General features: G+C 38.8%; 1 protein-coding gene across 8 annotated transcripts in view; it reads right to left on the bottom strand.

The window, feature by feature from the left end:
- LOC143295370 (coiled-coil and C2 domain-containing protein 1-like) overlaps positions 1-14,415 on the bottom strand; it is a 286,204-nt gene that overhangs the window by 35,952 nt on the left and 235,837 nt on the right. For 6 of the 8 annotated variants that reach the window (XM_076607032.1, XM_076607028.1, XM_076607029.1 and 3 more), the window contains 2 exons: positions 14,209-14,232; positions 7,769-7,785 (listed from right to left, as the gene is read on the bottom strand). The exons of 1 other annotated variant lie outside the window; for it this stretch is intronic. In XM_076607032.1, coding sequence (XP_076463147.1) covers positions 7,769-7,785; positions 14,209-14,232 — 41 coding nt within the window. The remainder of the gene's footprint in view (positions 1-7,768; positions 7,786-14,208; positions 14,233-14,415) is intronic. One more of the 8 variants, XM_076607031.1, reaches the window with a different exon arrangement.

The following is a 14,415-nucleotide window of genomic DNA, read 5'->3' as shown; positions in this document are numbered from 1 at the left end:
GTATGTGTAGCTGCGGAAGCGGTTTGTGGGCATGAGACAATCCGTGGTGCTCAGCGTGTACGTGGTCTGTGGCAGATTTATCCGAAAACTAATGAAACCAGAGACAAGCTCTTGTTGGAGGGGTTCTTGTTCAGGGGAGCACGTGTCTCTCTCCTGGACAAAAATCTTTTTGTTATCAGAGACCAGACTGATGAGAAACCAAACTGTGGATAAACAATGTACCTCTCAGTGTGGACAACAAAGACATCGAAGCTGCACTGCAAAAGCTAGGAGTGGAGATCAGATCCTCACTTCGAAATGAGCTAGCAAGAAACCCCGATGGACGGCTGACACATTTCGAGACTGGCCGCAGGTTTGTGTTCATCTCTGTGCCGAGCACACCTCTGCGACCAGTCTTAAAACTTGGTGTGTTCACCGCGGCTCTCTACCATAAGGAGCAAAAACAAAAACTAGTAAAATGTAGCAAGTGTCTACAGGACGGACATCTGGCAGCAAACTGTGAGGGAGAGATGGTGTGCAGGGGATGTTTGCAACAGGGACACAAAATGTGTGACTGCCCCTCTGTTGTGCCCCCTGCTACAGAGGAGGAGGGAGCAGCAGCAGAGCAGTCTGAAGAAACCGAGCACAAGCAAGTGGGTGAGGAAATGCCCAGTGCTCAGAGCAGCACCACAGCAACACACCGTGTGCAGCCACCAGTGCGCGCCAGCGATGCGGCAAAGAAAACCAGCCACGTGAAGCCTGCTCATGGCACAGCGAGCAGCGCCGGAAAAAAGAGGGAAAGGAGCGAGTCTCCCCCAACCACAAGTCTCGCAGAAAACAAAAGGCCCGCTGTCCTGACGCAGCCAGAACACAATGGAGAGGCAGAGGCAGGAAAGCATGTCGGAGGAGGGGGGTAACACTTGACACGTGTTCTCTCCCAACCAGCCTGACCACTCCCTTGTGGCCTTTGACTTTGATTTACGGACTTTTGATTAACAATTGACGATTATAAATTCTGCATCAGAAAGTTGAAAAATTGATACCACCTTTTCAAATATGAATAATGATATATGCATTGGCACTCTAAATGTTCGAGGGCTTAGAAATAACCTAAAAAGGAAAGTAGTATTTGACTTCCTCAAAAAACAAAAGTTAGACATTGCATGTTTGCAGGAAACATGCGTGACAGATGATATATTGTCCCAAATTAATGCGCAGTGGTCTGGAAGTGTATTCTATAGCGTAGCGTATTCTATAGAAGCAATGGACTTGTAATTCTCATTTCCAGCCATAAACAGATTCATGCAGAACTCATCGAAGCAACAGAGAGAATACTGTTAATAAGAATTGCACACGACAACAAATCAACTATCATAGCTAATTGCTACGCACCCAATACGACCGTTGACAAAATATCATTCATTAACCAGCTCGGCAACTTGTTACATAAGCAAGATTATGACCACCTGTGGGTTCTGGGTGATTTTAACACAACAATACATGCTCTGGATAACATAGCCAGCAAGCCTCACTCACAATGAGAAAAAGAAGCCCTTCTAGAAATGTTATACTCTTTTGACTTGGAAGATATGTGGAGGTCTATCCATCCAGATGCCAAAGAATACACTTGGTCAAGATCTGCTCCTTTTACAGCTAGAAGAATTGATTATATTTTCAGCGACACTACCTCCATTACACTTGTGAAGAAAGCAGACATTGAATTATTCCCTCACTCATACCATAAACTTGTGAAAGCGATATTTAGTCCAAACGAGTTTCAAAGAGGTCCACGATATTGGGAATTTAACAACTCACTCCTATCTCAGGAACGGTTTCTAGAAGAAATAAGCACATTTATACATTCGCATTTTTCACAATCTCAAGAAGGAAACCCACAAAAGACCTGGGAAATGTTTAAGGTTAGATACAAGTCATTTTGCATAAGCTATTCAAAACCCGCCAAAAATCGATCTCCCAATAAACACACCAAAATCAAAATGCTAAACAAAATAGAACAAAAACTACATCAGAACATTCATGATAAAGATATGTTAATGAAAGCTGGGCAACTAAGAAAAGAAATAGAACTACAAGAATTAAACGAAGCAAGAGGTGCTCAGATCCGCTCAAGAGCCAAATGGATAGAAGATGGTGAAAAAAAACACAAAATATTTTCTCCGCCTTGAAAAGATCAAAGGAGCTGCGAACATTATAACATCTCTACACATAGACGAAAACATGACAGACAATTCACAGAAAATATTGAACCAGATCGAGAAATTTTACACAAACCTATACAAGAAGGACATATCCATAGGAAGAGGAAGACATATAAAAGACCATTTCCTGAGTAATGAAGATTATCCAGTACTTACAGAAGAAGAAAAAGACCAATGTGACAAAGAAATAACTTTGGATGAGCTGACACCAGCCCTTACTAATTTTAACAAAGACTCTGCACCCGGTAGTGATGGCTTGACACCTGCATTCTACAAAACGGTCTGGGACAAATTAAAAATGCCATTCCATCGTTGTATTACAGATGCACTTAAGAAAGGAGAACTACCTTCTTGAATGAAAAAAGGAATCATAACTTTAATACACAAAGGCAATGACTTGGACAGAAATAACCTCGCAAATTATAGACCAATTACTCTTACAAACACAGACTACAAGATATTTATGAAAGCGCTGGCCATGAGACTCCAAAATGTAATCAAATCAGTTGTAAATGAAGATCAAGTAGGTTTCATAAAAGGTAGATACATCGCAGTCCATTTGGGATTTTTCGATGATCTCACAAAATACCTGAACACAACCAATCAACCAGGGACTCTCATTGTCCTTGATTTCTCCAAGGCTTTTAATACATTATCAAAAAAATGTATCATCAAAGCCTTAGATATTTTTAACTTTGGCCCAAGGTTCACAAATTGTGTTTCGACCATAATGAACAAGACACTAAGCTGTGTTCATAATGGTGGATGGTTGTCTGATTGGTTTCTAACAGAAAGAGGGATCAGACAGGGATGCCCCCTCAGCCCTCTTCTTTTTGTACTTGCAGTAGATACTGGCGATTCAAATTAGAAGTAATAAAGATATTCAAGGGATTGACCTAACTCCGCTCGACGATGTGTGCAACCATAGCAACAACTCTAAAATAAAACAGTTTGCAGATGATACAACATTAACCCTTAAAGGTGAACAAGATATTCAAATAGCTACAGATATTGTAACGCAGTTAGAGGAGTATTCAGGTCTGAAGTTAAATAAAAATAAATCTGAGGGCATGTGGCTAGGGTCAAGAAAACATGAAACAGGTGAAATAAATGGCATTCCCATGGGATCTGACAGACTGAAACTTCTGGGAATATATTTCTCAGCAGAAATGGAAATTTCGGAAATCGAAGAAAACTGCAAATCCAGAGCTGAAAAAATAACTAAGGTGATAAAACAATGGGAACGCAGAAACCCCTCTCTATATGGTAAAGTTATTCTGGCAAAAACTTTTCTACTCTCACAATTCTCTCACGTCCTATAGGTAGCGTCTGTACCAGTTAAAGTTCTGAACACCATTAACACATTAATGTACAAATTTCTTTGGAAAAAAAAGTTTAATAATAAAAAAACATTTGAAAAAATAAAAAGAGGTGTTCTCAGCCTCGACAAAGAAGATGGTGGTTTAAACATGCTCAACATCGAACACCAGCAGCAAATGTTCTTGGTGAAATGGGCAACCAGACTCCTTAAAGAGACAAAATCTCACTGGAGCATTCTGGCGAGACACAACATGTCCCCCTTTCAAGATAGTCATAGCAGTTTCAAGTGTAACGTTTCACCTAAAGAAATGAAAAAACTGGAAAAAGTGCAGTCAGTCTTTTGGAGAGATGTAATAAAAACGGTGGCCATCTTTAACGAAGACAGACCAATAGAAAGCATGAAAACAGAACCGTTATGGAATAACAGAAATATAAAATACAAAGGAAATGCGCTACACTTTCCCAAATGGAGTAAAGGCGGCATCCGTGTTGTGCACGACCTTTGGCAGCATGGAAATAAAATGACGTATGAAGAAATAGTGCGTAAATTAGGCGCTAACCCTGGCCTTCTTTTTGAATAAAATGCCATAATAAACTCAATCCCACAAACATGGAAACTCCATCTAGCTAATGATGTCCACAACAATGAAAATCCAAAAGAAATTGCAACAAAAGAGGGGAACCTCAATACCTTGTCAAATAAACAAATCAGGAAAACATTCGCCCAAAAACAAAACCATGAAATATGTGCAGCTCAGTTTTGGAAACGTAAGCTAGACATCAATATAAGCGACTACTTCAAATTAGCACATGAATGTACGAAAGAATCACGACTGAGGTTACTTCACTTCAAATTCATACACAATATTTACCCAACGAATATTCTGCTTGCTAAAATGGGTGTAACGGACACAAATAGATGTAACTGGTGCCAAGAAACCGATTACATTGAACATGCCTTTTACTCCTGCCCCAAACTTTCCTCCTTTTGGAAACATGTGAAAAAACTTATTCTCACACATTACGATACGCTGATTCCCATGGATGAAAAAGTAGCTCTGTTTGATACAACAAAAATGGACATTCCAACTGATGAAAAACGAAAGGAAATCAATACGATATTGTTAATAGCAAAACTGTCCATCTCCAAATTTAAATACGGCAAGTGCAAAAATCTTGACCTTATCTTTTAATCAGAACTCAGCCTACGTAACCTATGATCTGTATCCAGAACACGGAGTCAGGCCCACAAAAAATCCTGAGGGTAGTATTCAGTGTGCACATACATATAATTGTACTTAGGTGTAGAGCTTGTGGAGAGGGAGGGGACTGAGTGAGTAAAGGAGACACAGAGAGAGAGTGAGAGGGTGTGTGTGTGTATGTATACCGTGCTTCTCTTTCAGGGAGTATGATTTTCAGTGAAGCTATCATGTATGTGTAATATATGATGCATGGTCTTGTAAGTGTTTGAACATGCCATTGGGAAGAAGACAGATTAAAAACATGAGGAAAAAAAAGAAAAAAAAAAGAGAAAAGACAACGGAAAGGAGAAAAATGATGATGGAAGGAACAACAACAACAAAAAAAAGACAAAAAGATTTTAAAAAAAGACAACCAAAAAAAAAAAAAAGATACAAAAGACAAACAAAAACCCAAAAAAAAACCAAAAAAAACTTCCAGGGATGCTGAAACTATCCTGCTCATTTGCAGAACATTTAGGCATCCATTGATTTCTCCTAATGCTATTTGCTATTTTTTATGTCATCTTTCTGACCTTACATGACTTCTACTATGTATAGTTATCATGTTTTAAATGTTCCTTCAATTGTCTATGTACACATCACTCTTTTTCACTCACTCTCACTCTCTGTATCTCAGTGATCATGTACATACATACATACATACATTCATATATAATTTCTCTCTGTGTGTTTAGATGACACATAACATACACACAAACACCCACACTGACAAAACACACTCTGCCCGTCACCCCTCCCACCCCACACAGATAAGCACTCCCCGAAATGTGTCACTGTGCTTGTGTATATGTTTGTGTTGTGAATGGGTGTCATTTCAACATGCATTAGTTTTTATGCTACTGTATAAAAACATGATTTTTTTTATTAGAAAATTATTTAGCTCTCTCTCTCTCTCTCTTTCTCTGTCTCCCTCTCTTCTCTCAAACTGCCCCCTCTCTTTCCCTCTCTCTCCTGTCACACAAGTGAGTGTTGTCCTCTGGCAAATTTATTTAAAAAAAAAACAAAAAAAACAAAAACAAAAAAAAAAACAAACAAACAAAAAACAAAACAGGAAAAAAAAAATCCACTGATAGGTACACAAACATATAAGCATGCACTCAAGGCTTGACAAACATGGGTTATGCTGCTGTCAGGCATCTGCCTAGCAGATGTGTAGCGTATATGGATTTGTCCGAAAGCAGTGACACCTCCTTGAGGAACTGAAACTGAAACTCCTGTCACATGTATGCTGCAAGCCAAAATATTTATTACTCAAATCATACCATTCATATTGTGTACTGTATTACATTGCAGAGAGACAGAGAGAGGGTGAGGTGACACACACACACACACACACACCTATATCTATCTATCTATTTATCTATCTATATAAATATGTGTGTCATACACATCTATGTCTATGTATGTATGTATGTATGTATATGTGTGTGTGTATATATATATATATATATATATATATATATATATATATAAGATAAATAGATATATCATTGTATATATATATATCATATCATATTTATCATCCAGTTTTCATTGGTATACCAATTTGTTGTTTGCTTTGGCCAGAACATCAATGCAATGCAAATTTAGATGTCTAAGGTCAAGGTCACATCAATGAGTCTTTTTGCCAGATTATCTCTTTTGCATGTTTTTTTTTTTCTCTCCATAATTCCTCTGAAAAGTGCATATCACAAGTGAGTCTTGAAGGTCTTGCCTCTCTTGTTTAAACATAAAATACACTATATCAAGTGAAAAATGAAAACACAGACCAGGAAATACAACTGGAAACATAGACATAACACAATGTAATAAAATGTGCACTCACCTACGTGCAGATATGAGAAGAATACACACACACACACACACACACACACACACACACACACACACACACAGAGTATCACCAGCAATTCCATAAGGGAAAACACCAAGACCACACACACTGTATGTTACAAAACTGGAAAGTTTCATGGTTCCTTTCACAAATGTCTTTGTACATTATTTAATGTCTTTGTGTCACTTGTCAATCATTCTCGACCGGTCTGGTGAATTCTTCTCCACTGTCTCAGTCAGCAATCGGCACTCCAGCGGGTGAATTATCATCTAAAATCATTTGCAATGCTGCCGTGGTTTCACAAACACCCTTTCATTTGTTTCCTGAAGTGCTGGCCCTGGTTCGACTGGAGAAATCTGCTAAATAAATTAGGAAATATTGGACAACGTGCGTCAACTTGCAACTCAAATATAGAATAGACGTTCCGGAAATGCGCGGTAAACATTTCAAACTTGTGTGGTTTCATGAAAAGAAGAACGAGTGAGGTTGGTAACTCTAGTGTACAAGTGGCCGGTCAGCACCTGAGGCACTGAGCATACAGTTGCCAATCGGCGTCTGAAGCATTCAACTAGGAAGTCACCGATCTGAGTCTGAATTGTCAAAAGAGTTAAAGGGCAGAAGAAATCTGAAAGTGCTATATGTTGCTGACAGCACAAGATCAGAATATCATACAGATTAGCTACTAAATGTCATACTTAGTAATGAAAATCATGATGTTCAATGCTTGTGTCAACATGAAACGGATACAATCACATATAATACACACACACATTTTTGTTTGTGTGTGTGTGTGTGTGTTATTATCAGACTTAGGCCAAGGCCTAAGACTCAAAGGGTTAACATATTCATCAAATACACAGCATATAGCACAATGTTTTCCAACACCTTGTGCACAGCACACAACCCATAACAAAAATTATCAGAATGAAAAACATAAAAACCCACAAGACACCAGTGATAGAGAAAGGGCTACCCTGATTTGCTGATAATCTAAGAGAAAGTTAGATCATTATACTTTTCTTCTGATGTCCCTGTTTCCTGGATGAATGGCTTGAACACATAATTTGTGAACATTAAGTGCACAGCTATCCAAAACAATATCTACATTCTGCTCATACAACATATAAAGTTACAACATAAAAGTTCATACTCACTTTTTAGACTTTGTGGCCTGTAACACATACAACAAGAAACTTACTACAGTTTACAAACAAAGGAAAAGAATCAGAATCAAACCTAGCTGAGCTTAATAACAAGTTTGCTAAAAAGCATTTTATTATCATATACCTAGCATCTGAACAGCTATGCATGTAAAGGTGTGGAGCACTATGTAAATCACTGAAAAACCTAGAGTGAAACCTTTGATTCCTGAATTTGCTCTGCATGAATTTGAAGAGAAAAAACTCCCTGCAGAACATGAAAATTTAGATTTCATTAACCTTTGTTTTTGTCTTTTGACATTCATCAGACTGGTTCCACCTCTTGCCAACACATTTGGTCGTTGCAACTACCTGACAGCTGACATCATATTCTTTGCAAGTAACTGACAGCTGATATATACAGTTCAGAACCTACCTGGTTAAATGTGGAAAACTTGCCTACAAACACACTCACACTGTAAAATGTGTTCCTTCAAAATGCTGGTTCACAGTAAACCCATGCAACCTGAATAGTGACTGTAACCACCACATACAACAAAAAGGTTCAGCTGTCATGACATTTTTTCCATAGGGTTCACACCATCAACAAGAAGAGGAGGGAAGGTGAAAAACATCATGTCTCTGAACACATTTCATCCTCCCAGCACCACCCTTTTTTTTATTTAAAGTGGCTGGTGACAATTAATGCCAAAAAGACCACTTACACTGTTTTCAGCCTCTCACCCAAAGAACAGAAGGCCAACCTGCAGATCAATGGACAAACTCTGCTTGCTGAGAACAACCCCACGTACCTGGGAGTCACTTTTGACAAACGCCTGACGTGGAAGAAGCAAGCAGAGAAAGCAGAATCAAGAGCAAAAGTACGACTTGCCTTCATGAAGAAGCTGGCAGGAACAACATGGGGCGCAGACAACACGACCCTCAGGAGACTGTACACTGGTAGAGTCAGGCCAGTGCTGAAGTATGGCATGACTGCATGGGGCACTACGGCCAAGTCCAACTTTGAACGGATCAGCAAGGTTCAGAATCAAGCTACCCGTATCATCACAGGGGCCATGAATTCAGGAGCTTGAAACCATCACAGAGCTCCAGCCCCTTGAGGACCGCAGAGGCGCCAAACTCCTGACCCAGGCTGCCAAGTTCAAGAGGTTGCAAGGCCACCCCATGAAGGACAGACTGTCCCAGCCAACAAAAGGACGGCTGAAGAGAGGGAGCTTCATACACCAGAGCAGGATCCTAGAACGACAACATTAAGATATCCTTGACCATGCTCCCAAAGTGATACCCCAGTGTCTTGCTGTCCCTGCCTGGAGCAAAGGAACCCCTCCCCTCATCCAGTGCAGTATCCCTGGTGTTGGCCCCAAAGATTTCCAAAGCAGCCCTGAAAGAAAGTCCCTCACCAGTGAACACCTCCACACCCAGTTCCTCAAAGACTTCTGGACTCATGTCTACACCAATGGCTCTGTGGCAGATGCCATTCTGAACAAAGGGGCAAGAGTCTATGTTCAGTATCCAGGAGGCAGAGAAGAAAAGATCTGCCTCGCTACCAGCCTGTACTCCACCAATTACAGAGCCAAAGCAGAAGCCTTGAAAACAGCAGCAGCCCACATCGAGGTCAGCCCCTACGCCAGCCACAACATTGTCTTCCTGACCGACACCCTGTCCATCTTGCAGGCCCTTTGGTCCAACAGAGATCCAGAACTCAACGATCTGTCCTCCTCTCTCGCTTCCCTCTGCACAAGTCACACAGTCACCCTGCAGTGGATTCCCTCCCACTGCAATGTGCTTGGCAACGAGACCGCTGACTCCCTGGTAAAGGAAGGCACTACGAAAGAGCAGATGGACAGGGTCTACCAACTACTCTGAATCCAGGACCATCATTAAGGCCAAGCTGCAGAACAAGTGGAAGCAGCAGCATCCATGCCACAACAGAGCAGACCTATACTACCTGCTGACTCTTTGAGAGCAGGTAGCCATTTTCAGGCTCAAGACAGGCCACAACCGCCTGAAACACCAGGAAAGCTTTATAGCTAATTACAATAAAAACAACAACAACAAAACTAAAAACAAAAAAAAGAAGAAAAAAAAACCCCAAAACATACATAAACACACATATATACACACATATATATATATATATTTTTTTTTTTTAATGCCAGTACAAGTGTTTTGGAGTGGATGTGAGTTTTTTTCCCCCTTTTCCTTTCCTTTCTCTCTCTCTCTTTCCCTTTTTTTTCTTCATTTCATGAGGACTATTATACAAAATGGTTACTATGGAACAGGCAAAATTATGATTTGGTAACAGTTTCCATAACTGGAAGGTAACTGTTCCACTTTGTATGGATAGCATTATGGTTCATCAGTATATAAGATGCATGTTCTTCGATATTGTATCTGTATCTAGGCTGTCTTTTAAATGCACTGAGTTATGATTGTTGTTTATTGAATTTGCATTTGTACAGAAAGTTTTTGGCAAGTAAAATAATAAAATCAAAAATGTCATCTGTAGCAAATGTGTGTGAGTTGCCAAATAAAACCAATTATTCACATAGTTGGGCATTGTATACATTATTGCATTTGTTATTCATATTAGTTTGGAAAGCAGTCCAACATCTCTGCACAATCTCACATCTCCAAAAAAGGTGTTCAATGGTTTCTGGATGTAATCCGCAGAAGCTACATTTATTATTATATTATCAGAGATATTCATCTGTTTCTGAGATCTATTCATTGCAATAATCCTATGAATTATTCTTATTTGAAACCATTTTAAACTCAATGATTTTTTCGTCTGAAAAGCACTGTCATTATCAGTTTCAATGTTCGGCTTTTTGGGTTTTTTTTTTAATAATAATTTCTAACTGACCTTATGCAACCATTTAAAGTAAGAAAATTTGTTATATTTCCATGCTTTTGACTAAAATCTTCATAGGAAAGGAAACTACTATCCCCATGCACTTGATAAGAAATATTCCAGACCCCCTTTTCCATCCAATCTGTGTATGATAAAATCTTATTTCCAATTTTGATGTTTTGGTTCAGAAAGATTGGCTCTGCTAAAACTTCTTTGCTGTTTGATAGTGGGACCTTCTGACAAAATTCTTTGTACGCTTGGAAAACATGAATCCAGAACTTATTCTCGTTGTCAGGTGTTGGTAGACTGGGTCCAGATCTATCAAGATCTTCAATAATGGGACTGATTGCTTTTATCACTGATGTCCATTTATGGTTTGAAAACTTTAACTTATGTATCCAGCTCAGTTTAAGACCTTTAATAAATAAATCTGTTAGGTTTTAAGTACAAAAAATCATATAATACAATATAACACACCAAATGAAAGTCTAAAGACATGATCCAAAACTAGAGAAATGTGAATATAAATTCTGCAAGATAACATTTTTACTTCAAAGTCATAATATAATGCTACTTGGTAACTAAACACCACTTAATATGAAGAATCTAAGAATAACATTTTATCAGTAACTCTTTTCCACCCAAACTTGAGTTTCTACAGATAATCACAGAAAAACAGACTCCAAAAGCATCAAGATGATAACAAAAGAGTTGAATCAAGTGTGTGTGTGTGTGTGTGTTTAGCCTGTTCAATGCCAATAAGATGTCAGCTGATGTCCTGCATCTAGTCTGATTTTGCTTTCATCAGAGCTTGGTTCAATGAACACTAACAGACTCTAAATGGTTAGTTTAATGCATCTGGACTGCAAACATACTATCTACATAACCATAAATCAGGTGGATGACCCCTTTCTTCTTGATGTTTTGCTAGCTGGACTGCACTGATCACGCTTGAAAAATGGGTTTACATCATCTGCAAAGTGGGCATTAGAAGCTTTGTCCAGCAAAAACAGTGGTCCCAGTCAATAAATTTACACAACACTGCAGGCTGTGCAGGTGATTATGTATGGTAATAACAATGAGAGATGTATCTATCTTGCCTGATGATTAGTTTGAACTATACGGTGATGACAATGACAGTGACAAAACTGACAGCAATATTTGATGCTTTGTCGAGTCCATCTATTGAATCAGACATCAATTTTCAGATGACTTACAGTAAAAGTGCAGTGCTTCTGCATAATTTGAGAAGACGGGGAGGAGAAAGAGTGGAGTGGTGTAAGATGACAGGTCGAAGACCAGACAAAAGGGTTAAAGGGGGCTTGGCTCTGACTATTGGTGAACTATCTTTCAAAGTGTTGATTTAGTAGAAAATGGACAACAGCCAATAATCTATGATTTTCATGAAACCCAGGGTTGATATGCAACTGACAGGAATCAAATGTATTTATTCTTTCACGCTTTTTGAAAATGATCAGCTCAGACTGACTTCTTTGTACAGTAAGCAAACCAGATGCACAGCAGACACTTTATCAGCTCTATTGCTATAAGGAGGATGTATCATCAAAGAGCTTCTAGAGATGCCAACCCCTGTCAAGTGTTTGTAGGAACAATCAGGAAATTTGGTAGGAACACTTTGAATTTGGTAGGAACACTCGGACTTCGAGCCACAACAGCAAATAAACATTTCATCTGCAAGCTTAATCCACTGGGCACAGATGCTGTTTGACCGAGATGCAACTTGATTTAGTCAAGTTCTCTCTTGTTTGGGCAAATGATTAAGCTGATTAGTCCACTCAATGCTGTTTCAACGTAAACATGCATGCGATTAGCTGAGCATCATCATGTGAGACCAAAGTTGGTAGTGACTGCCCTGGCCTTGTGATCGACAAGTCAAGAGCATCTGGGTAATGTTATGACAGGAAAGCATGTGACCATGTTATGTAGTTGAAAATGATCTCATCCAAACAATTTTGACACTGGCATAACGTTGGAACAAACTGAGATCGAGCATAACAAAATATGGCGAAATCATAACAGCTGACATCTCTGAGCTTCCCCCTCCTCGGTGTTTAAAAAAAGCTTGAATGCTCAGCTTCTGATAATGTTTTTATCTTGGTCTTGTCCCACATTTGTCATTGTTGGGACAGTTATTCACTTTCATGTCTGCAAGCATTGTGATTGTTACCATAAACATATAACTTGTATTTTCTTCTACAGTATAATCTGACGAAAAGCATGCTATTTCCTGCTGCATTTTGTTTTTTTCCTTTTGGGATGTCATTCTGTAGAGGTGGAAATAAGACTTTTGAATGCACAAAAAATATCATCACTTTGAAATGATGAATAGTTATGACCAACCAATAATCCATAATGAAATCTTAGATCAAACTAATAAAAAAAAAAAAGTTGTCACACATGATTCTGAACTGACAACCTTTTTTCACTGTATTGCAACATGTACTACGTTTTCATAGTCCCTGTTTTCCTCACTCACAGTGCCCCTTTGTCCACTCTATGTTGATCGTGAGACTCTCAAAGGCTGTACTTACAACTGAACTTTGCAATGTGGGAGATGCATGATCAATGGTTTCTCCATTGCACTGGAAAGTCATTTACAGCTTAGTCTTTTGTGAAGGACTATGACTCAAACTAGGAGGTAAAATTGCACTGGATCTTAGTACTGCAGCCTTGGGGGCTAGTTGGCCTTTGGGAACCATCCCAATGCTGACTGTCTTAAAACTCTTGGCCAAGTGGGGATGTAACTTGGGCAAGACACTCTCCACCATTATCAAAATCTAGCCCAGATAGTTGGAACAGCAGTTGCCTCCTCCTCTGCTGTTCTGATGGTCACAGCTGCACAAGACTTGACTATCATTCAACTGAACTTGACTCTTTTTAAGGCCTAAGGGTGGTCTCCATAGCGAATCAATAGTATGACTGAAGACAGAAGTACCTGGCCAGTGTGCACCCTCTACCATACATTTATTACAGTATGGCTGCAAATTCAGCTGTGAACACCAAGAAGAAGATGATCAAACTCTGTAAAAATAATTTAATGATTTCTGAGTTTCATGAACTCATGGACTCACAATGGTTTCTGATCATGATAATATGTTTATGATCAAGCACGGATATTTTAAATGTCATTGTGTGTGATGAATAATTTTGACTCGGTCTGCACAATGACATTCCTGAGCCACAGAAATGAAAAAAAAAAAAAAAAGACACCAGAAAGCAGAGTCAATGTCATAAAAGTTAAAAACTCTCAAAAAGATGAAACAACAGCTACTGTGATTGGTAAACATTTTGGAGTGATACAATCCATGTGCAATAAAAAAAAAAAAAAAATTAAAAAAAAAATTAAAAAAAGAAGAAGAAATTTTACTGTGATGGAAGTAAGGAAAAAATGGTGACAGAGTGCAGAAAATTTAACATGAAATACCATAAAATGACATTATGTGCCAGGCTCCCAAGCTTTCTGTACAGATCCCTCATTCCATGTCTACATAAGCCTCTGTTTCATTATATTTTCAATGTCATTATAGAGAGGTTCTACCCTAACATTTCATTAACTTACCCCAGAAGCTTGTCCTATCTGACTCTGGAAAACAAAGAAAACCAAAATTTTATATTAGAGAGAGAGAGAAAGAGAGAGAAAAGGAAACAAAATGAAACTACTTATTTAAGGCAATGGGATAAGCAAAGATACATGATTTTTCCCAACCAACCCTGAGGTATGAAAAAAAAAAGAAAAAAAAGAAGAAACGCAAAAAAAAAAAAAGAA

The sequence above is a fragment of the Babylonia areolata genome, chromosome 20, assembly GCF_041734735.1.
Source record: "Babylonia areolata isolate BAREFJ2019XMU chromosome 20, ASM4173473v1, whole genome shotgun sequence".
NCBI classification, from domain to species: Eukaryota; Metazoa; Mollusca; class Gastropoda; order Neogastropoda; family Buccinidae; genus Babylonia; species Babylonia areolata.
The sequence above is the reverse complement of the archived record's forward strand: the minus strand, read 5'-3'. Positions and strand labels throughout refer to the sequence as shown.